The sequence below is a fragment of the Lissotriton vulgaris genome, chromosome 9 (genome assembly GCF_964263255.1).
Source record: "Lissotriton vulgaris chromosome 9, aLisVul1.2, whole genome shotgun sequence".
NCBI lineage: Eukaryota > Metazoa > Chordata > Amphibia > Caudata > Salamandridae > Lissotriton > Lissotriton vulgaris.
This window is the reverse complement of record NC_141697.1, coordinates 477471392-477496355: the sequence shown is the minus strand read 5'-3', so window position 1 is coordinate 477496355 and position 24964 is coordinate 477471392. Positions and strand designations below refer to the sequence as shown.

The 24964-nt window shown below is 41.2% G+C and overlaps 1 protein-coding gene across 1 annotated transcript in view; it reads left to right on the top strand.

Annotated features, from left to right (window-relative positions):
* The window catches only part of SYNE2 (spectrin repeat containing nuclear envelope protein 2), a 1750628-nt gene that overhangs the window by 1396067 nt on the left and 329597 nt on the right, over positions 1–24964 (top strand). Inside the window, exons 122-124 of the mRNA XM_086937933.1 lie at positions 4176–4352; positions 23077–23232; positions 24187–24333. Of these exons, the coding sequence (XP_086794059.1) occupies positions 4176–4352; positions 23077–23232; positions 24187–24333 (480 nt within the window). The remainder of the gene's footprint in view (positions 1–4175; positions 4353–23076; positions 23233–24186; positions 24334–24964) is intronic.

The following is a 24964-nucleotide window of genomic DNA, read 5'->3' as shown; positions in this document are numbered from 1 at the left end:
TGTCCCTATCCATCCTGACCGTAGACCTATTTTGGTTAGGCCATGAAGAGATTACTTAAAGTTAGTGCCGGTTTGCTTGATGTGCAGTTGCTGATCTGCCAATAGTGCAGCCAGGACCACCAGCATTTGAACAATCTATCCAATCACTGGAATTCCTTTTTTTGTCCTCATCTTTCCAAGGCAGTTCAGGATCACCATTACTTTGGACCCAGTCATGGACTCAGTTTCTGGATAAATCAAAGATACAATGTCAGGTTGGAGAGACAGTTGTTCGTCAACTATGGCAGACCTTGGCAAGTGAAAGCTAACTGCAAGTGCAAGTATATCTGTTAAATAACCATTCTAATCTGAGTTTCAAAACTGTTGTTTCTTTGTAGATGTAGTTTGAAAATTTGAAGCGCTGTCAGTGCATACGATCCTGTACTAGGGATATGGAGAAAGTGGGAATCTGCCTAATATTATTCATGAGACACCTTGACACTTAGAAGATATCCAGCTGTTTCTAGTTACTTTTTCGTGCCACATAGCATGTTACCTTTCTACAATGAAAAGACGTTGTTCTTTTCTGATAGGATGTTTTTAACTCCATCAGCTGGTGAGGCAACACAATTGGAAAACATAATGTTTTTGTTGACGGATGTAAAGTACAGCATTTTTCCGTTGAATGCTTATGTGGCTACTGGAAAAAGCTTCAGCTAATTTAAAAGAAATCATGCTGTGATACTTGTTGGCTGGTGTTTCTCCCTTAAGTACATGTGCAGTGCCTTGAACAAAATAACCATTTGGAAAGAAAGAATGATTTAGACAAACGTCAATTCAAAGAGAAGTGATTACGAAAGGTACTAATGCTCAGAGATGTTTCAGGTGCAGACTGTAGCTGTACAAGTAAAACAGTCACATCAAGTCTTTAAGAACGCAGCCTTATACCATACAATGACAGAAAAGGTTGGAAGAAAAATATGGCAAAAAAGGGAATCATTGCGGAAGTTAATAAAAGCCAGATGTAGCAGAATCCTACCATTGTGTCCAAGTCATCCCATGTGTTTAGTGTGTTAATTTTACCTGGAGTCAGGAAGGCATATTTAGATCCTCTATAGGTATCGCTAACACTACATTAAAAATATGTATCACCGAAGTAAATTTGCACTTTTATTTTGTGTTACAATAGACCTTTCTCGGAATCAGCCCAACAGTATTTTTGATTGATCAGCAAAGCAACACCTTTGAGTTCTTCATGTGTCATCTCCACTGGGACCTGAGATAGCAGAGAAAGCTTTCTAGTTACTATTAGTTAGATATAAGGATATCCTGATGTGTCCTGTACTGTGGAGCTACTGAAGAAGGCACAGGCATAATTCTCCATATGGTTTATATGTATGGTGTTTTAGATGTAGGGGGTTGACTCAGGTTCAGTGTCTTCTATTGATTACATGTGTCCACCATTCTTTTTCAGAAAAAAAGTGTTTCATGTTAACCAAAATACATCTGTTGGGGCATTCATAGAGAAACAAATAAATAGATAACACCCTAAACTAAATTCAGTAAACAAAATTAACATGTCATGATTAAAATGACTCCAAAACTTAAATAATTCCTAAAAGATATCAGGTATTAGGATTTTTCTCTTTGAAAAAGGCAAAACACATCCATAGAAAATAATATTCTAAAACGTTTTGCTTTTCAAAACTGAGAAGGCAGCAGTGCATTGACTTTTAGCACTTAGAGAACCAAAATGCATCCCCTTACCAAGAATGATCTCAAATACAATTAAGTTTTGTTTATTAGGTAAATACCTTGTGTACAAAGTTAGTCTTTCTCGCTTGCAGCAGTAAGTGTCTTTGTTTTCAAACTTTCATGTAAGAAATATCACCCCCCTTGCACCCCTCCCCAGAACTGGTAGCAAAAGATTCTTCTTTTCAGAGCTGGTGCTCAGAATGTGCTCATACTGCCGGGGAAAGTTCCAGAGTGCCCACGCCAAAGTTCAAGGAATAGGTGGACTACTATTCTCATCCACTTCATGGCCACAGCAAGAAATACAGCCCTAAATGAATACTGTACCCTTGTACTCCAGAAGCTGCCTCTGGAAGTGTAGAGCTATAGGGGATACCAGGAGGAGAGATATCAGTGGAAAATAGGGCAACCTCTCAATTTAGGGAGGGCTCCAGCTCCGTTTTTCAAAGTGCCCATCTTGTCCTCAAGTCTCCAGTGTACATTAGGTGATTTAGTTCCTTGCCCCTTTGGAAACAACTTACAGAGCTTTGGGTTTAAGAGGAAGCAGGATCCAAGGACACAGTCCTTCCTCAGGAAATCAGACAATCTTATTATCTTTAGCTTCTCCAAAGTATGGGAAGTGTTCTGATTTCTAGGTTGTGTAGTTCAAAGGTGTTGGAATAACTGAGGATTGGGGACTTTTCATATATCCCTGCTAGGATTCCCTGTTTGGCTTTTCCGAATTTTCAGCAGTTTTCTCACCTATAGCTAAAACATCCCCAGAAAACAGTATTTTTGGAATATTCCAAAATGGTATAAGGCTATCCCAGCTGCTGGGCCTGTCTATGCATTTTTATAATGACGAGATTCCTTTCTCACCCTACAGTGGAAATTCAGCTCAAACATCTGCTGCTTCTTTGTCCTCTTCCTTTGTGAAAGGTGCTGAAATGGATCAAGAATTGCAGCTTCCATAGCATGCTCACATTTTGTAGCTTTCAATTCAGACTCACACTATATCTTCTCTTAACATAAACATAAAACCTGCCATGCCTTTGGAGTGCATGTATGTGTGTCTCAACTTCCTCGTCTTTCCCTTACATTCCTTGTACAACCAGATTGTTCTGGTATTCAGGTGACTTGTAAATATTGTCCCTTAGTGTTGCTTACAGGAATATCCAAGCAGGGAAGCTGTCCCAGAGGACCCCTTTTTTTAATGGAGCAACCTGATCAGGGTCTATCACATCTTTTATTGAGCTTTTCATTGGTTGGAGGGGCACCCTTAACCTGTTTGGCCTATGGTATATTCAGTCATAAACGTGCCAGCTATCCCATTTGCCAAATTACAAGTGCCATAGGATATAATTCACTTGTAATACGGCGGACGAGGAATCCATCATGTTTGTGGTATTTCAGCTGCCAAACTTTAAATTATTTTTATTAGAAGAGGTATAGTTATACCAAGAGGAAGCAATGTGTTTGGATCATGGATCCCAGAAAGGGTGCATTTATGTTTACTAATCCAAAGTGGAGTGGTGTGGCTCACTGGTTAGAGGCGGCAGACCCGGAAGCAGAGGACTGGCCGGGACCAGGGTTCAATTCCCGACGCGGCAGGGTCGTGGACCAGGGTCAATGGACTTGATAATTCTTGCCTCGGTGCCTACTCTAACCAGGGATCACACTCGGCAACTCTGGGCATTAGCTTGCCTCATCTCCACAACGGCCTCACACATACGCCGGGGATGCCTGGTTTCACCTTGGAGATACCCAGTAGGGACCATCTCCCAGGGACAGCCAGGACAGGTTCCCCAGCGGTCTACAGCGCGGAGATACCCCATGTGGGGTGATTCATGCGCTTTACAAGACAACATTACATTACATTACAACTGTCCTGAAACAGCCAGAGGCAATGAGAGATCAGTGTCTCTTTCCAATTCTGGGGAAATGTTAGAGCTTTTAGTGTGATTAAGTGGTAGGTTGTCTGACCCTCTCCATGATATATAGAAGGGGTTACATACTTGAATTGTCCGATTTGCATTCACAACTTGGAGGAGGTCAATAGATGCGCCATGCACCAAAACATATTGCCAAAATCAAAGGTGTTTCTTTCAGATTTCAATCCTAGTGAAAAAGCAATATTTTAAATGACCCCATAGCAGAACAAATGTGTCATAAAAAGTGGTCTCAAGATAATTGTCAAATCTAAAAAGTCATACACGTTTTCAACAAAAGGAACAGTCGGTACTTTGTGTCAGCATTTAAGATTCAGAATGTTTTTTAACATTTGCTTGAGTTTTCTTTTTATGTTTTCTGTAATGTTTTTCAGGAATACTGATGCATACATTGTCATTAAAGGGCCACACACTTTTTGATCTACTACTAAGCTAAAACTGCAGCTTCCTTGAGCAAATTCTTGTTGGCTCCAAAAGTGAAATAACATTTAATCATTTTGGGGACTTTTTTTCCAGGAACAAAGGAAGCAAATGAACCATAAACAATGGGTTGTGGATTTTGTCAATCAGTCACTTTCCCAGTTGGCCGCTGGTGATGTAGAAAGCAACCGCTATGACAACATAGATTTTGCAGAACACCTTGGTGCAATGAACCTGCAATGGAATAGACTACGTGGCTCGCTGAACGGAAAGGTCTGAAGTATTTTTGTGTTGTACCTGAAAAATTTCTGTTTGCTTAATTTCTTCTTCTTTTGGTATTATGATAGCAAAGTATTATTAATAATTACTAGTCATTTAAGGAATGGATCATTATATGCTATGTGATATATATATATATATATATATATATATATATATATATATATATATATATATATATATATACCTCAAATGCTGCCCCCAACCCCTTTCTGCCCCAGGTAACGCTGGGGCAGGCTGCTAGTATACACATATATACGCAAAATTCCAAATAAATGCGCTCTCAGCCAGAAAGTCAGGCCAGGCAATCCATAATCCAAGGGTGTTTATTCACCTACTGCAACATGTTTCGGCTTACAAAGAAGCCTTGTTCACGTAAATGATTGTGTATTGAAGCCATACTAATAAAGCTTGTGTGCAAGTACAAATCATGGACATAAACAAAGGACTCCCATGTCGTTTTATTCAGTGAGAAGCACGGCAGACGTATTAGAATTTGTCAATAGGCAGTCTAATACATCGCGCCCCATCCCCTTACTTCCTTATTTAGCTAAGATACTAGAGGCAATACAATGCCGAATTTCTTTGGTCCTTCTTCGGATATTCCTCTTTTCTCGACCTCCAGCAGGCAGGTTTCTGTCCTGCCCATTCTACGAAAACCATACATTTTTCTGTAGTTGATGTAATGAGAGAAGCAGCATACAAATGACTGGCCCAGGCATTAGCCCATTTGGATTTATTGGCAGCCTTTAACACAGTAGATCACAATATTTTCATCGACTGTGTCAATGTCGCAGGTCTACAGGGATCTGCATTAGATTGGATGAAATCCTGTCTCTCTTAGACTGTTTTCAGTAGGTCCCTCTTGCTACTTTTTGCTCATCAAGGGTCAGGCTCAATGGTGGAGTGTCTCAGGGTTCGTCTCTGTCCCCCTATTTATTCAACCTCTATATGCACCTGTTGGTTCGCACTCTATTGAGGCGAGGGGTGAAAATATACAATTACGCAATGACATGCAGTTGCTCTTCAACATTGGGAACACAACGGAATCCTCAGGTTTTTTTTCAGGGCTCTCTGTTATTCATCTGTGATTGGATGAATTGACATTATTTGAAGCTGAACTCTGACAAAACTGATATCGTGATGATATTAAGTAAACTGCGTAGTTGAAACCCTTCCTTTTGGCCTTTGGAGATGAGCGTTCCTCCCACTCCTAAAAAAGTACTCAAAAACATTGGAATTCTTGTTGACGAAGACCTCTCCTTGCAGCCTGATAGGAGCAGTGACTTCATTTTGCTTTTTTCAGCTCTGGAAAATAAAAGTAATCCGAAATGCTTCACTTTTGAGGCTATCATTCAGATTCTAACTGCCCTAGTCATATCCCGGAATTATAATACTAACTCTCTCTATCTGGGATTTTCAAAGGGACTGAGTCAGAGGCTGCAGCTGGTTCAAAATCGCGCAGCTAGGCTGGTTTGGCGCAAGCCTAGACACTGGCACATTAAACCTCTGATGGTACAATTACACTAGCTTACGGTTGCTCAGAGGGTCCTTTTAAAACTGTGTGTATTATTTTTGAATCTCGACAGGGCAAAAGTTCAATTTTTGTGACCTCTGGATTCTGAAACCACATTCCTAAACGTAACCTTAAATCAGTCCACCAAAATCTATTAGAGGACACTAAATTTTACTGGAAGATATTGGGTGGAACCTGGCTTGCCATGATTGCCTCAAAGGCTTGGATTGTCATTCCTCCACATACTAGAGCGACAACTTCTTGTGCGAGTTTCAGGACTCCTGGCTCTTCAGATAGGCTAATGGCTAAATTTTGGGTTTCTTCTGCTTTTAGGCTTTAGCGTCATGAAAACTTTTTGTTGAGAAGTGTGGCTCAATGATCAGAGCAGCAGACCCTGATGCAGAGGTCTAGCCCGGGACCAGGGTTCAATTCCCCGCCTCGGCGGGTCTTGGGCTCAAAAATTCGACGGACCTGATAATTCTCGCCTCGGTGCCTATTCCAATCATGGAGTCCCACTCTGCAACTCTGGGCAATAGCTTGCTTAATCTCCACAAAGGCCCCCACAATGCTAAGGATGCCTGGCCTCCACCTTGGGGGTGCCCAGGAGTGGACGCCTCACAGGGAAAGCCAGGATGGGTTCCACAGCGGTATTTGTAATAGCGCCTTGAGACCCTTGCGGGTGAGTAGTGCGCTATACAAGTATCAATTTACATTTACATAAATACGCTGTAACATAATGTAACATAATATAACAGCAAACTGTGCGCCCAGGATTGTGATTCCCCACGTAATGGGGGTCTGGTGTATCATCTGCCTATAAAGCATAAATTACCGCCCACAGATGATTCCATTGGCTGTAAGTACAGGTTAAAAAAGAAAAATTGTCAATTTGGATCCCTGCTGAACTTCGCAGGGATTCGCTTCTTTCTGATGAGAAAGAGGAATAGACTACCTGTTATTTTATACCCGTATGGAGGGATTTAATCTATTGGAAAACTGTGCTCCTGAAACTGACTTCTTCAAAAGTAGGCAATAGAACATTAGGGTCGATTGTATAAAACGCTGACGACAGCATTCATACTTCCGACAAGCTTCATCAAATCGTATTGGGTTCATAAAATTAGCAGTTCAGTGCTATGCCCTGGGCAAAACCTGCTTGCTGTCCATCAAACTGAGTATTGGCTTTGGCTGCACTTGTATTAAAACAAGTTTTCCCTACAGTTTGTGTAAGTGATGAAGCAAGAAGAATTAAGTGCCGACTTTTTCCAGAAAGAGCTCACAATTGTGGGTTTCCAAAGTTAAATGAAAATGCTTTGGGAGAGTGTCTGCATCCTTTAACTGGAGGTGTTTATATTTTCCAGCTGGAAAAAAATCAGTAGGGGATCTGGAAGGATGACTGTTTTTAATCATTTCTTCGAGCTGTTGATGAGTAATGGCAGTAAAAGCGGCCATGCTTGACTTATCCGTGCCTATTTGGGAGGAACTGTCAGGTTTAGGAACGTTAAATACAGAATGCAATTCGGTTTAAATGACTGTTGCTTCCCAGAACAACTAAGCCCCTTATTCTAAATATGGCTTTAATGCTACAGAAGGCAAAAGATACTCAGCAATTACGTTACTGGATAGTTTTATCATTCTTAGACCTATACAAACATACGTGATAAAAAAACACAAGTGAAAGTTCACACCTCCCGTGGAATTACTGACAGACCTCTAGTGCCACTGCCAACCTTTTGCTGCTAGGAAAGTGGTGCAGAAATACTGGCAGAAACAATATTCCACCAGTTATTCCCCAAAAATGTAAAACTAATGTTAATACTTGATCAACCTATCCTAAATGTGTTCTGACGTTTTGTAGTAGACCAACCCTTTGCATTGGGAAGGGGGTGTGGCATGGCAAGCAAACTGTTTTGTTGAAAAGCTTATTCTATATATTTTCATAGGAAATTTAACTCAGAGGTTGTATTAGGTATGCCCGGACCACAAGAGAAAACTACTCCAGTAATATAATAGCGGAAGGAGTAAAAGTGCAGGTAGCTGGCTACTATGATTCATTTTCTATAAATCTAATCTTATATTAGAACATATGTACTGAAAGGGCCCCTTGAAATGAAAAATACATATTTTTGTGTGAAATAATCTATGTTGTGCAAAACTACAATACAGTGCAGCAAATAAAAGTTAAATCTTGAATGCATGTTGTGTGGAACACCCTGTATAGCCATGGAAAGGTTGATGAGTGTTAACGCCCAACCATGAGCACTCTACTTACTGAAATATATATACCCTCTCTCCAAGTTAAGTATTTGAATCATAACCAGGGGCCATAAATTAGAGAGGTAACACGTAACACCCATTGTAGCCCTTGGCTGAAGAGCTGAAACACTGTTATAACATTACACCAATTTTGGGTAGAATGTTCTACTTAAACTGTACAAGACCGACGAGAAATTGGAGTATTGGGGCACACTAATACTAGGGCCCGCTGCACATTCTCAAAGGCCTATTTCTTTCCCAACAAGTCTACCCTAACTGTTCCTCATCCCCCGACCAGCCACCTCCTCTTCGGCCATCTCTTCATTCCCAACCTGACATTTAATTTCTGTCTGTCACTGGGTTATTAGCGCACACCCACTTGGAATGAGTTAGTTGCCCAATGATAAATTGACAGTATCATCTGGTGATCAGAATGAAAATCTGTTTGCACATGCTAATGCTTATATGTTTGGAAAGACATTAACTGCCAGAAATACTGCCTGATTTTCATACATATGTTAAAGGTGAACACCAGATAACCAAGGTTCCTATCAGTCCAATATATACGATAGATGTAATGAAATAAAAGCGAGGTTGCATCCTGAAAGTGAAGGAAACAAGTGAATGGTCAGAAGATACTGACCTAGATTAAAAAAATGACTCTGAAAAATCGTTTGAGGATGTACTTGGTAAAATAGGTGATACATGGACATGCGCTAGTCATGCCAGGATATTTAATATTGTAATTGCGCTTATGATTACTCTATCTGTCATTTGATGGGTGTGAAGCTGTCCTCTGATGGTAGGTGCACTGGCATGTTATAATGCAAAACAGTGTTACATATGGAAACAACTGTGCCTGGATTTTAAGTATGTCCAATTGGAAGGACCTGGTGATGTACAATCGGTGGAGCATATCAGTGTACCCTGTTTTATATATGACACCTTAAGCTAGTCCTGGGGTTTGCTGTTTGCAGCGTCGTGTGTGTTTACACGTATACCTAAAATGGTAAACACAAAACTACCAGTCCCAAAAGCTAACTACTGCTAGTTAAAAAACAAAACTGATTGAAGGAGGCACACTCAACAGCTTTGCAGGTTGATCGATAAATGGGATATTTATTTTAAAAAAGTAAACTCCCTTTTGATGACAATTAGATAGATTTTTGTTTTCCTGCAAACAGGTTTCTGACTCTTGTAAAGTCACACATTATTTTCACTGCTGCTTCACAAGAAATATATTTTTGGTAATGGAACATGGGAACAATAACAGAGGCTTATTCATTTAAACTTGTTTCCCAGCAATTTCCAGACACATCGAAATGATTTCAGAGAAGAGTGGATTTATTTTCCTGCAGTGCCGGAAAACATAAAAGACGAAAAAGCAAATTCAGTTTCTGAGGCATGACGCTGGCAGCTCAGCCTGTAGTAAAGCCAGCAATTCAACTTCTTAGCAGCCCAAATCAGCAAGCGTCCAGAGGCCTCTTGGCCAAACTTAAAAAGTATGATGAGAACTAAAGGGTTGATCAGTCTGAAAGTTAGATTTGTGTGGGACATTACTAGAGTAAAATCAGGCCTTTCTCCATAATAGTAGGTTACTTTCCTGTCTGTGTCCTGCGATCAAGCTGACCACAGCCCCTGCCTTTAAATAATGTAATCGATTTGGTAGTTACACCCCTAAAAGAGAATTGAGCAAACAAATTATACAGGAAGGAAGAATATCTGTTTTGTGGGAGAGGTGCTTGCAATATTTCAGATGCTGCAGAGACATCACACAGTAAGAGGGACTGAAAGAGGACATGCCCTCCCAGTAAATGACAGATGGAAACAAAGTAAAGAAAGGCGCACATCAGTAGGATATTGGTTTCGCTGGCATTTCCAACATCCACAGTTGAGTACTTCAGCCTGCTTGCTTATATGCGGTAAGGCAGCAAAATTGTTTTTATGAAAGGGCGGTGTGATTTCAGCAGGTTGTAATCCTACCTGGAGCTTACCTCCTTTGAAAGGGGAAATCAGGTCATGAGAAATGCATGGACTTTGAGGTAATTTTGAGCATTTTGCCTTCTACTAGAGTTCACATAGAGTCTGCAAGTATTCCTGTCTTCGGCATAAATTGTCGTTGCGAAACCTATGATAGTGAAGTTTATGTTTTTTTGTGAGTTTTCTTTTTCAGAACAATCTCTTTGGGCTAGTGCAATTCTCTAACGCAGTGGATCTCTGGGAATTATGTAAATAACTGGCAGTTAAAAGCGGATATTTGCATGTATGCCATGGGATTTAAACAACCATAAACCCATTTATCCACATTGTATGGACACTTTCTTAAATTGTTTCATTAGTTAAATATTTACTTATCCATATCGCTTTTCACACAATTGTTTGCAAGGGGACATCTTAGAAGGTCTACGCAGGAGTAGTGACAATCTCTCAGATTTGAGATAAATTTGCATTCAGTCTATTTAGAAGGGGTTCATTTGAATATAAATTGAATGTGTTGAAGAGTCCCATTCGAGCATGTCCTGCTTTGAGTCAGAAAGTTTTATTCAGTCTTTGCTCGTGCTCAGCCTCAATTCGATCTACCTGGACAACCAAATCCACTTCCCCACCCTTACCGGAAAGCTCCTCCTCATCCATGTTCCTCAATCAAAGAGCCTCTGCAGGCAGCCACGCATTCTCATACCTAGCTCCTAAAGTTTTTGAAAAAACGACTTCTTCATATTAGAGCCGCTGGTTCAGTACTAAAATTTAGGCAGAAAGGTAGAACTGCAAAAGAGAATATTTTAATTGTTCCCAAAGTGATTGTAATTGTACGATTCCATATTGTTGTTTTATTGTTCTCAAACGCAACCTAATGATGTACATGTAAGCACTTTCCTCCTGGTGATGTGTAATGAGTTGGTTTAATAAAAGATTATAAAAAATATAATTTAGACAGAAACTTAAAACAGGGCTCATCACATAGGACTCAGGCGGGTTCTCAGTAACACCCCTTTCTCTTCAGCACCAGGACATTGTATTGTATTGTATTGTAATTGCATTTATATAGCGCTTACTACCCCTGATGATTATTTAAAGCGCTTTTTCGGCGAGTAGCACGCTACTCCGGGACCCATAGAGGATTAGTGTTAAATTAGTATAGTGAAACATGGAAGTACATTTTAAGTGGTGGATAGGTTAGTCAGTTATTTGGAATGATAGCAGAGGGATAAAGGACAAAGGTTTGTATTTATATAGCGCTTGTTGACGCACGCTATTCAGGAAGCCTATAAAGGATTAGTGGTGAATTAATATGGTGAAATATGAAGTAATTTCAGTGGTGGATATTAGTCAGTTACTTGGAGTGAGAAGAATAGCAGAGGGATAAAAGGGGAAGAAAGATTTGCATTCATATGGCACTTGTTCCTCTGATGGGTGTTGAAGCGCTTTTCTGGCGAGTAGCACGCCACTCCGGAACCCATAAAGGATTAGTGTTGAAAATTAGTATAGTATAAATATGAAGTAATTTGAGTAGTCGATATGTTATTCAGTTATTTGGGTAGTATATAGTATAGTTGAATATGGAATTTGAGAAGTGAACATGTTAGTCTGTTAATTTTGATTGAAAAGGATATATTTTTTTTTTGGTCTTAGCAGTAGGAGGAGGCTTTTGGGTGAGTAAAAAGGAGTTTTGGAGGGGCGGAATCAGATGGAAGAGTTTAGAAAGGTTTGTTTTAGGGGATCAGTATAGTAAAAAGAGGTGTCAGATTATGCAAGGAGGGGTAGAGTAGGAGAGAGTTTCGAAAGGGTTATTTTGGCGATCATAGTAGTGGTATGGGATAAATGAGAGAGTGGATGTAGAGGATGTATTGATAGATGTAAAGGATGAGAGATAGGGCAGTGCATTGGAAGGAGTAGTAGAAAGAAGTTTGAGATGAGTCAGAAGGTTGGGCTAGAAGATATATTGAGCGAAGTATAGGCTGAGAAATAGGGTAGTGCATTTGAAATGCTAAATTAGAAGAAAGTGATAAATACATAGATCCATAAGTACATTGAAACTATATAGATACATAAAGGAGGTAAGTATATGTAGATTAAAGATATTGATAGAGGCACAGGATGAGAAATAGGGTAGTGCATTGGATATGCTTTTTCAGGAGAAAAGTAACAGACACACAGATCCAAGTACATGGAAGGTACATAGATGCACAATGGAAGTATGTACATGTACATGACCTCAGATGCAACTCCTTCTTCCCGTGCTTCGAAAGGGACCTGAAACTCATTCTCCTCATTCCCTGCTTGTTTGTCCATCATGGATAAGTGTAGATTGGACTGTTTCCACCTCGTGACCTCCCCGCCCCATGCTTCTCTGCATGCCTAATTATAATGTGTTGCTTCGATCCTCGTGCACCCTTATGTCCTGCTTTACAATGTACAACTACTTATAATGTTATCCGTATGTATCCCTCTGTCATGCTATGTAATGCACCTATATATGTAAAGCGCTCTGATACCCCCGGGTGTAGCTAGCGCTATATAAAACGTATAAAATATAAAGCTATGCATGCTCACGTAACCTGTCCTCTGCGTGCCGGGGAGGGCCTGCGCATGCGTGGCAGCCTCCCCCCGCATGTCGTGTTGCTGGGAGGGGTCAGACTGCTTAAAGTGGCCACCGCGCATGGCCCCTCCCGTGTCTGGTGACCCCCCAACCTTGGGGGCACATGGGAGAGGCCCAAAAACTGATGGAACCCCAGCTGGGCTCCTGAGGTGAGGGAGGGGGCCGTCTGCACTCAGGGGCCCTTCCCCAGGCCTTTCGCAGCCCCCCTCACAGAAGACATTGGGGGGGGGCTGTGGGGAGTGCATGGGCGACTGCTCCCCACCCGGGGGCTGGTGCAAGGGGGGGATGCTGCTCCGGATGTCCGCCCCCACCCCGGGGCCGCATTGCCTCACCAAAGCGGCACCTCCTCCGACCCCACCCATGCTCCCCAGCCGGAGGCGAGCCGGGCCGCGGGAGCAGGAAGAGTGGGGTGCGCTGAGACCAGACGGGGAGGCGGTGGACTTATCCTACGGACCGACCGCAACGACTCGGCGCGACCGATGGTCACATGATGTGTGTTCTACACTTAACATAGCAAAGAGATGGGATTAAAGACTTTGCATTTTTCATAGATTCGTACTGAACACGGTGGTGGATACCTTTGTGCTGCCTTCTCTTGATGTTGTCATAAAGTCTACTTTTTTTCTCTGCTACTTTTTGCCCAATCAACACAACATCAGTGCAACTTTGGACAAAGCGAGTAAGTCAGGTGAAGTGGCCCACCAATCCCAAACTTCCAGACAGTGCTTAGTTTGTGAAAAAAACATTGGTCCCCGGTCTCTCGTAAGGAAGTCATTACAGCTTGCAACACACATCACCGCTTGTATGCTGCCAGTGATAGTAACAACACAACTACTAACCATCACACTCCTACAAGTCCAACAATTTTGACTATTTCAGCCCCCCCCAAACTTAAAGAATGGCTTGACTGGCAGGTAATATATATTTTTAATGTATGTTGAATTAATAATTAACTGTTGCTGTGGCCTTCTCAAAATCAGCTAAACAGCGCCTCCTTGTGGCAGACTGTCAATCCCTGGTGTTTACAATTAAGTGCCAGTTCTGAGCACCAGAAATCACTGTCTCAAATTAAGTGCTGCCACAAGGAAGAGAGAGCTTACCAATTGAAAGCACGAGTGGGTTTCAACCCCCAGAGTCTTTTATAGAGATTTCAGGGAGATGTCATGCCTAATAAAAAACATGGAGAGCAGAGAACGAGGCATGGGAGAAGAGGAAAGTGTTGGGCGTTACTGGGCTCATCAAAAAGCACAGCCACTTTGGGCTTGCGGATACGCGGCTGCCAAAGATAGGGATCAGTTGCTTGTCTTGCAATCCCCAAAATGTTCAGCACTGTTTGTGGATCATCTGGTCTTCTTTTGTGTGACAAGTGACACAGCATCTGCAAACTTCTGAGACTCTCACTAGGAGGCTGAAAGGATCCAAAATCAATTAAACTCGAGTCCCAGTGATGCCCCAAGAACAATGCAAATATTTTCACTTATTGAGACTGTCCCAAAACCTATGTATAGAAAAGAACTAATGCAAAAGCCTTTCAGTGCTGCACCAGAGACCAGCTTGGTGTATTCCCAGTTCCCAAGGACTCCTCCCATCTCTAGTGTCCCCATTAGTTTACATGCACAACTCTAAAGAGAGGGCACAAGTTGACATATAGGACAGCAAGCTAAGTAGCAGTGTTACACTGCAAATGACTCATCCTAAACACAAACAACATACTAGAGTCACAGCCTTCTCTGCAAAGACTCCAGATTTCCTATGGGTTCACCAGCTCATTGTAACGACTGTGGAGCGCGTATGTAAGTTGCACATGGGCCAAAGAAGAGTAGAGGCATAGGGTGAGGACTGGATTTGGGGCAACTGTGGGGGGGGGGGGGGGGTGACAAAACTCTAATATCGAAATAAACACATGGACTCTTGGCAATACAAAGACAGAATTTACTAACTGTCGAGACAGGGATTAAAACCTTCAGCCTACAACAGGACTACACCTCAGCTTTGCTAAGGCTGTCTATTCAGTTTTTCTCAAATGCCTGTTCGCCGACAGGCCTTTTCATACACATTGCCATAATGCTTTATTACACATGGTAAATAATAGCTGACTTGCAAGTTACAGATTTAAGATGGAAAAACACTCAAAGACATGTGACCGCATAACCACGAATTCCTGAACAAATCCATTACACATTCTTCATTATACTTCCATCAATGCTTAATGGCAAAGCATTCTTCAGCCTAAGAATGTGTGTTTGTGTTTCATGGTAGATGCAATTTACGTGAAGTGTGTGCTGACAGCATTGTGCACCTAAGACCTTCGTGTGCTCAGAACTTAGGGGCTGATTTTGACCGCCAGACTAGCAGTGGCCCGTATGCCGCATTACGACTTTAAAAGTCGATTTAGCGGAGGATGACTGGCTCCGCCAGGGAATAGTAGTTTGGTATTTGGTATTTGTTAAGCGCGTGTATCACTCTTAGGTTCTCCCAGCACCGGCAGGTAACTCAGAGAACCAGGAGAGATGTCTCATCAGAGCTAGAAAAGCCATGGTTTAAGAGTTTTGCAGAACTTCTTATGATCATGTTCCAATCGAAGATGAAGACGCAGGGTGTTCCAGGTTTCATGGGCCAATTCTGGAGAAACCTCTGCCTCCATTCCCTACTGTACGCACTTTTGGTACTGTAAGGAATTGCATACTGGTGGAAGGGTTTTATGGACCATGCAGCATAGTTTGAAGTTGATCCTCTTTTTTCTGGGGAGGCTGTGGAGGGTCCTCAGACTGTGCACAGATGGGGAGGCAGATGGGGAGGCTTTGGACGAGACTGGCCGCTGTGTTCCGTGGGACGTGAAGTTTTGACAACTGCTCTTCATTTATGGAGGCTAGCAGTGCATTTCCGTAGTCGCATTAGACCTTAGCTGGTACGTACCACATTATTAATGTGATCTGCCATGGAGAGTTTATCGTCTATTATTATGCCCAGATTTCGAGCTGTAGATTTATGTGGGGGGCAGGATCCTAGAGATGGTGGCCACCAGTCATCTGTCCATAATTTCTGTGCGTCACCAAAGAGCATGATTTCAGTTTTGCTTGCATTGAGTAATAGGTAGTTGCATGACATCCAGTCGTTAATGGACATCATGCACTGTTTACATCTAGACTTGGTGTCAGTGGGATCTGGTCCAAGGGTGATTAGTAGCTGTGTGTCATTGGCGTATGACACTGTTTCAAACCCATCCGCTCTGATTATCTTTGCTAGTGGTGACACATATAAGTTTATTCGGATAGCACCATATACATAAAAGCACATCACATACAATAGTTTAAAATTCACAATATAAAACAGTTACAATAACATGATCAAAAGTTCATGATGTTTAAAAACAAAGGGGCTCATTACGATGGCGGGCGGACGTAAGTCCGCCCGCCATCGTTGCAGTGTTTGGGACTGCAAGGCATGCTGCGGTCCCATCAATGCAATTAGGATGCACCCACCATACTGGGCGCATCTAGGGCATTTAACATTGAGGACGGTGCTGCTGGCTGCAGCACCATACGCAAAAATGTGATGCTGTGCATTTCCCTCCACCACATGGCAGGCACCACGCGGTGCCTGCCACGCAGTGCAGTGAAATGCTGGGGGGTTCCATGGGTACCCCCAGTGCAGCAACACCTCCCCCCAAAATAAGGGGGGCCCGCAGAGGGCCCCAAAACCAATCCCCTCCAGCCTTTCCATGGCGGTATCACCGCCATGGAAAAGCTGTTTCCTGACACCATCCTAATTTGGTGGACCATGCCTGCTAGGCAACGCCAATAATTTAGGCACCCTGCACCGTCCGCCAGGTAATCAGTACGATTGCCTTTAGTGGGGAAGTGGCGGACTGACTTTGCGTCCACCGTGGTACTCACTGCCGTCCTAATTGGCGGTGGATAATTTGCTGTGTGATGGCAGAAGGACCTTCCATCATCCTAATCGGCCCCCAAGTAAGACAACCTTAATGGATTGCACATCGTTTTGCAAGCCCATACAGCTGTTCTCAGAAAAGTGCCAACACGAAAAACTAGTTAGTCATTTTCCAATTTAACTATACTTCTAAGCGTGCCTGCTAAATTGACAGGTAGCATGTTTTTATTGTATTAACAGCCATTTAGCATACTTTGTGTAAAACTTGCAGAAAAATAAAATATGTAAAAGTGTTTGTCTGCTCTGTCCATCGAATGGGCATGGCACGGGTTCAAGGTTTGCATTTTACTTAAGAGGAAAACAAACCTGATATTTTACAGTGCCAGCCCTTAATTGTAAGAGAAGTCCCCTCTCCCAATGGCCCATGGGTAGATTGCGGTAGCTAGGCAAGCAATATGCGGTATGCTCAATGGATATAAAGTTGGCGGCAGTTGATTTCTTAGATTCCCTCTGTAGTGTTTCTGCGCTATAAAGTGTATACAATGCTGTCCTAAGAGCTTTTTGTCTACGGTGTCGGTGTTATTCAAATGTAGAAAAAGCCTGCCATAATTACCTCTTTTTAGGCTCTTATTTGCCCTGGCCAGCCATGGAATGTCCATCCCTTTCTCACAGCTGATGCAGTCGTCTATTATATCTCTAGTGAGGGACGCCGCTGGATTTTTCCAAATAGCCAGCCAAAACAATGCAGGACGTGCCCTTATAAAATCTTCAATATAACTTAATTTAAATTTCAGTGTGACAGACATAATGAGAAGTGGAAATCGGTGCACCCAGTGGTTTCCTACAGAACCTGTTTTCCTCTTGCTGGATCATCGAACTTTTGGCGGTACCCCAAACCTCAGTGCCAAAAGGGGCTGTGGATATGCACTGGGATTTAAAAATCTTTAAAATCGCTAAAATTACCCCAGTTCTTTTTGGGCGAGGAAGGTGGCCTTTGAGAACTTGTTCTTACAAAACACAGCGTTTTCAATCCAGGTGCCGTTCGCAACAAAGACCAACCCAAGTTAAGGAAAATTACTAGTGCTAATTAATTTTTGGTCGCCCACGGATATGGAATTTAAGGAATATTTCCATGGCCCACAGGACATTATAAATGATTTCTTAAAATTGGTGCGTAGGTCTAGGCTAGACATACAATTGGTAAAACCCCTTACTAATGTGCAATATGCATTAGGTGTACGACCCATTAAAACTGCAGGGACGGCATTCAGTAGCACAGGAAGTATTTTACCTTTAACTCTGGGTACATCATTGGTGAGCATAGTCAGTGATTTGTGCAAATTAATAATATAAATAATAAAAAGAAGGGGGGCTAAGGTGCACCATTGCCTAACCCCTCTGCTTACTTTAATATCATTAGACACCTTACCACTTGCACAAATCATACAGTGGAAAAATCTGCCTATTTGCTAATTAACTTTTTTACGATATACATTCAACTTTAAAACCTTGTTTCACCAATTATATGGGGCATATTAAAATATAAACTTTTAGTTTCATACATGTGTATTAAAAAACTTCAATTTACACATTACACAACAGTACGCAATGTCGCCATACTGTGGCCACATTTCATTTAAATATGCACATGCTCACCTTCAGTTACACAAAAAGAATAAAAGACGAAATTCTATTCTAGAGCGATTATCACATCTCTACTCTACTTTCAAGTAAATACAACTAGCAAACACATGGCCACCTTCCTATCTGCACCAGAGGCGATTCCTTTCTAACCATGCATTTTAGAAACCTCTGAGAGACTGTCAGACATTAGGTCCACGATTGGGAGTTTGAGTGTTTAGATTTTAACTGGAAACAAAGTTTAGCATTATCAGACTTTCAGCTATCTCTCGGTGTCAAATGGAACAAATATTGGCACCTCCTAATTTCAAATTACTGATTTAGGCTACTTCCAACTCGTTGTTGGGGATCACAGGGTTACTAGTTATGTAGGCTGCCTCCAACAGTTGTACACAATCCACCCCCCCCAAAAAAAGACTTTGCTGGCGATACCCTTCCATCTCTTATGACCTTAAATCTTTATATTTATGTTGTATTTATATCTGTGTTTAGCATTACCAAAAAGAACATGCTAATACACAAACAAGGATCGTGATTCACTTTGTCCTCGCCTTTAATTAACAGCAATTCCCTGGTCCTTCCCATCCCCTGGGCAGAATTGTAGTTTAAACATGGCATCTGCTTACCTCCTCAAATAGTGCGCAGTTGTCTTTGCAGCGGGGGTAGACGGTTTCCCGGTGCCTGTCGTCAGGTGAGGGCAAAAGCAATCTCCTATCTGGCTTGCCAACTTTTGCGGGGTCCCAGGCTGGAAGGAGCGCCGGGGTAAGATACAGACGATCCTTATTTGGTGAAACCGACACTACACACTTAGTGTCTACCTCCTCCAGCACTGGTTGCCACATGTTCTCAACTACAGTTGGGTTGAGTTAGATCTACGAGTGCCACTTTTTAGGGTGCTGTACAGGTGGTCATGCATGCACCTTAATAGGGTCTTGACCACTACCAAAAAGTGTATGTAGATCATTTCTTTGGATATATGATGTTACAGCGCGTTATTTTACAACGCAGACCGTTACATCGCAATTTTTACAACGCAGGATCCATTACAATGCATGCCTTTACAACGCATGTCATTACAATGCAGATACTATTACAACGCATGCCATTACAACGTAAGAATAGGTAAGTATATATTTTTTAAAAAAATGTAATTAAGTTAATTTAATTAATTTAATTTAATTATTTTAATTTTATTAATTTTAAAAGAGTAATTAATTTAATTTAATTTAATTAATGAAAATTAATTAATATAAAAATTGTAATTAATTTAATTTATTTTATTTAATTTAACTAATGTAATTTAATTAATTTATAAATTGTAAATAATATAATTTAATTTATTAAAATAAATTTAATTTAAATAATATTAAAAAAATAATTAATATAATTTAATTTAATTTAATTAATGTAATTTAATTAATTTATAAATTGTAAATAATATAATTTAATTTTATTAATTTAATTAATTTACGAAAAATTTAATTAATCTAATTTAATTTAAGTAATGTAATTTAATTAATTTATTAATTGTAAATAATATAATTAATTTAATTTAATGTAATTTAATTAATTTAATTAATTTAATTTATTAAAAGTCCTGTTTTTAAAAAAAGTGAACCCTAAAAATACCCCTGTACCCCAAAAACCAAACCCAGCCCTAAAACCTAAAAATACCCCTGTACCCCAAAAACCAAACCAAGCCCTAAAACCTAAAAATACCCCTGTACCCCAAAAACCAAACCTAGCCCTAAAACCTAAAAATAGCCCTGTACCCCAAAAACCAAACCCAGCCCTAAAACCTAAAAATACCCCTGTACCCCAAAAACCAAACCCAGCCCTAAAACCTAAAAATACCCCTGTACCCCAAAAACCAAACCCAGCCCTAAAACCTAAAAATACCCCTGTACCCCAAAAACCAAACCCAGCCCTAAAACCTAAAAATACCCCTGTACCCCAAAAACCAAACCCAACCCTGAAACCTAAAAATACCCCTGTACCCCAAAAACCAAACCCAGCCCTAAAAACTAAAAATACCCCTGTACCCCAAAAACCAAACCCAGCCCTAAAACCTAAAAATACCCCTGTACCCCAAAAACCAAACCAAGCCCTAAAACCTAAAAATACCCCTGTACCCCAAAAACCAAACCCAGCCCTAAAACATAAAAATACCCCTGTACCCCAAAAACCAAACCCAGCCCTAAAAACTAAAAATACCCCTGTACCCCATAACCCAAACCCAGCCCTAAAACCCTAAAAATACCCAAACACCCCAAAACATATTCCTCAGTACCCCAAAACATATACTCATATACTCATACTTATTTTTTTAAAATTACTTAAATTAATATATTTAATTTATTTTATAAAAATACATAAATTAATATATTTATTTATTTTTAATATTAATTAAATTAATTAAATAATGTAAAATAAAATATAAAATAAAATTATATACTTACCTATACTTACATTGTAATGGCATGCGTTGTAATAGCATCTGCTATGTAATGACATGCGTTGTAAAAGCATGCATTGTAATGGATCCTGCGTTGTAAAAGTTGCGATGTAATGGTAGTGCGTTGTTAAAGTTGCGTTGTAACGGGTGTTTCCCCATTTCTTTATTTGTCCTAAGGAATTGCCATCACTAGATTTAAGGCAAGAAACATGTCTACCTATTCCAACAGCACACGCCCCAACACACCTTAAAGTGGGAGGGTGCGTCTTTTAGTTTTTAAACAGGGCAGTGGCCAAATCTCATTAAAATTGTTCTGAGTGGACCACTGTTCCCTGTTTTAGCCCATACAACACATTTTTTATCACCTACACTCACATTCACACTAGGGGCCCTCACACGCACTGCACCCAACGGCTTGGAAAAAAGATGTCCGCCAAGTAGGCCCCTTCGAGGGCGCCTGATCGGGTATTGCATCGCCGACCCGAGTAGGAGCAGGCCCGATGATGGAGCAAGACACCCGCTTGTTGGGTGTGTGAGGGTCTTTTTCTGAATAGGAGGAACCCCTTTATCCTGATCTTACATTTCTTCGCACATCAGGGTACATTATCCCCCCTGTTTGATCTGTCCACCACCTGCTCTTTTCATTAGGAACTTCATACTGTGTTTGTTATACTAACTTTTGCTGGGTGACAAAACTACCAATAACGAATTAAACACACAAACTCTCCTTGACAATGCAAGGACATCATTTACTAACTGTCGCAACAGGGAGAAAAACCTTCAGCATACAATACGGACTGCACTTCAGCTTTGCTCAGGCTGTCTATTTGGTTTTTCTCAAATGCCTATTCACGGACAAGACTTTTTATACACATTAACATAATGCTTTATTACACATGGTAAATAAAAGTTGACTTGCAAGTTACAGATTTAAGATGGAAAAATACTCAAAAACATGTAACCTCATAACCCCGAATTCCTGAACTAATCCATTACACATTCTTCATTATACTTCTAACAATGCGTGTGTGTTTCATAGTAGATGCAGTTTATGTGAAGTGTGTGCTGGCAGCATTGTGCTCCTAAGACCTTTGTGTGCTCAGAACTTAGTGGGTTATTCTGATAATGTTCGAACCACAACCGAAAACTCGTCTTATGTGGTCCGACCACCATCTGTTGCATTACAGTGCATTACAGTACATGTGGTTGGAGGCAGTAGGTGGAGGGACAATCCAGCGCTTTCCAATGGGATCAAGGAGCCTGTTGGAGGGTCAGTAATCGCTACAGTAGGGACAGTGCCTGCTCAGGCACTGCTGCAGGGATAACAATGTCCCTTTACACATGCCCTTTCATGGCGGAAAAGCCTTTGGCCCTCAAATATGGGGTCTGAGGAGCACCTATGATCAGACCGCCATTGAAAGGCCATCGGAAAGGGTCATCGTAATCCCTACCGTGGTGCCTAAGCAGGCACCGCCCTCCTTCATTGTAGGGATTAAATTCTGGCCGCTGGGCTAATGGACTCATTAAGCCTAGCGGAGCCGTGGTGGTCGGTCCCTCAGCCATGCGGTTAGACTGACCGTATCTTTATGCGCCGGTCTAACCGCTGCTTTAGATGTTGGTGGGACCAACATTGACTTGCCGTCGGTGTCGTTCCCACTGACATCCTAATGAGCCCCATGGTTTGTTAAGGGTTCAGAGAAACAAAAGTAAGTTACATAAGAAGCCAGAAATTAAATGTCTAAAAGAAGGTTGGAAGTGAAGACCTTGAAGGGGCCCAAGGAGTATGATGCATTGAGAGGAGGACCATAGGGGCAATGGGTTTCCCAAGGAGGACGGGATGCCTTAAATGGAAATGGATAGAACTATGAAATCCTGTTTGACTTGTGAAGAGGTACATTAATTCCCCATAAAAGGATGGGAAATAAAAGATTCCTAAGGACACATGAAGGGGGTGGAGGAGTGAGAATTCCTGAATACGTTACGGAGTAAGCTAGGGGAGGGAGGCAAAGGATATAAAGTGATTTACTTGACTACTCCGTACTTGGGGTTAGAGATAGTACTTCTTTGACTCTGTCTCAAATAAGGTTGCATGACCAACTACTTTAATACTGAGTGCACTGTGATCATAAAGGGCCAGCACAGTCTAAAGTGCAATTGTGTGTGGCTACAAAGCAATGTGTAGAATTCCTTCAAATTTGTCATGAAATGGGAAAGATATCGTGCTGTATTGCATGAAGGTGAAACGTTACAATCAACACCTTTTGACACAATGTAAAATATAATTTTTATATCATTGTAAAATTAAATTGTTTTGATGTTCTACTGTTTCACGAAATCATAACTGTAACTTATTTTATTTCAGATCCAAGACTTGGAATACATCCAAGAAAACATCACAGATCTTGAAAACAAAGTACAGGCTTTAAGCAGCTGGTTCAGTGCTCAGCGGGACAGGCTGAAAACGCTTCAGACTCCCTCGAGTCTGATTTCAGTTCAGACTACCCTAGCAGACTGCAAGGTAATAATAATTGCTGTTACATTATGTGGCATTCGCAAATTCATTTCAGTTGCTCAAAGAAGGGATATTAACAGGTAACTGTGTGAGTACAAGATAAACACTTCGGCCAAACCCCTCAAAAGACCAGTTTACAAAAATGTACTTGAACCCTTATGTTTTTCAGAACATGTACCTAGCAATTACGGTAAATGCTTCACACTGTCCCCCCTTGATGATAGATACCAAAGAACAAGAAAATCAAAGAGCACCTTATTCAACCACATATATCTTTGATCAACATAGAAATAATATGCAACTGCTGGTAGAGCTACCACCAATATGGTTATTCTTCAAGTAACCCCTGTGGACCTATTACACAAACAATAAGAGTGTCTGCACCCAATTTTAATCAAGCAATGTTTTCACATGGTGTCAAGTCCTTTAACCCTTTCCTTGCTGCCGTCGGCCATTGGCCGACGGCAGCACTACCTCCTCAGTGCTGCCATCGGCCATTGGCCGACGCGGCCCCACCCGTTTTGCTGAAGTGCCGCACTGCGGGAATATCGGGCCCGCGGTAAACGGGTTAAGCGTTCAACATTATACACATAAACATGGACATATAGGCTACAAAATGTAAAGAACAGTGTAGTAAATTGTTGTTGGGATACTAGGTGACAATTTGACGTGTCGTGCTTTTGTTCACAATACACTGAGGAATTCTATTTTAAAAAGAAAAAGAAAATTATTCAAGATAATATTTTGGGGGTTTAAATTGTTAGGCCAGAAAAATTAGAAATCTTAAAACCCACATGTGCACCACAAAAAGTTAGTTATGATGCTGATGCTCTTAAACAGTTGTATTTTTTGTTTGAGCAACTCACAGTACCTTTGGTGTGGGAGATTAATGATGTGCTACTGTGTCAATACACTCAATATGATAAATAAATATTACTTTTTATGAAATGCATCTTTCAGGACTTGGAAAACCAACTCTCTGTTAAATCAAGCGCTGTAGATGACCTTAAACAGAGCTATGTGCAGCTTGAGGACAAAAGAGCATTGCAAGATACTGCTGCTAAACTAGAAAATCTAAATGAAACAAAGAACAACATTGCTGCCCAGGTACTTTCCCTATCTGCTTTCATATCATGTTTGATCTGATTGTTTGTATTTCAAGTGCTGGACTTTATTACTGCAGGAAACATATTTCAGGTATTCTTGTGCTTATAAACACAGGGGTATAATAATCATTTTGTCTGAAAAGGTGGATCAAAGAGCAAAATGCAGTTATAACTTTGTTTCCGATAAACCGGAAGGTTCCTAGCTCAGAGAGCCCAGGCACTCACAGCATTACAACCAGACAGCAGAGCCAAGCAGGCGCGTAGTAACAGTGTAGGTAGAGGGCCGAAGTGGTAAGATGGATCTCTCAGCATTACAGACAACTGTAAACGAACAGGGCTTCATTTAAGAACACAGTTGCATCGCTACGATAAAACAGAAGTGCAACAGTTTTCACTTCGCCCTCCTTGCATCACGATGGATGCACCATATTTAATGTATTTATTGTATGATGATCCACGTCGCAAGGAATGGCAGATACGTCTGGAATCCTGACGTATCTGTTGGCGCAAATTTCATGCATTGATGGAGTTGTGTCGCAAGCATGATGCAATTCCAGCAATGCATGGGGTTGGCCTATTCCCATTGCACTGCGTCACCCTCACGCCTGCCATGAGGCAGGCATATGATTTTG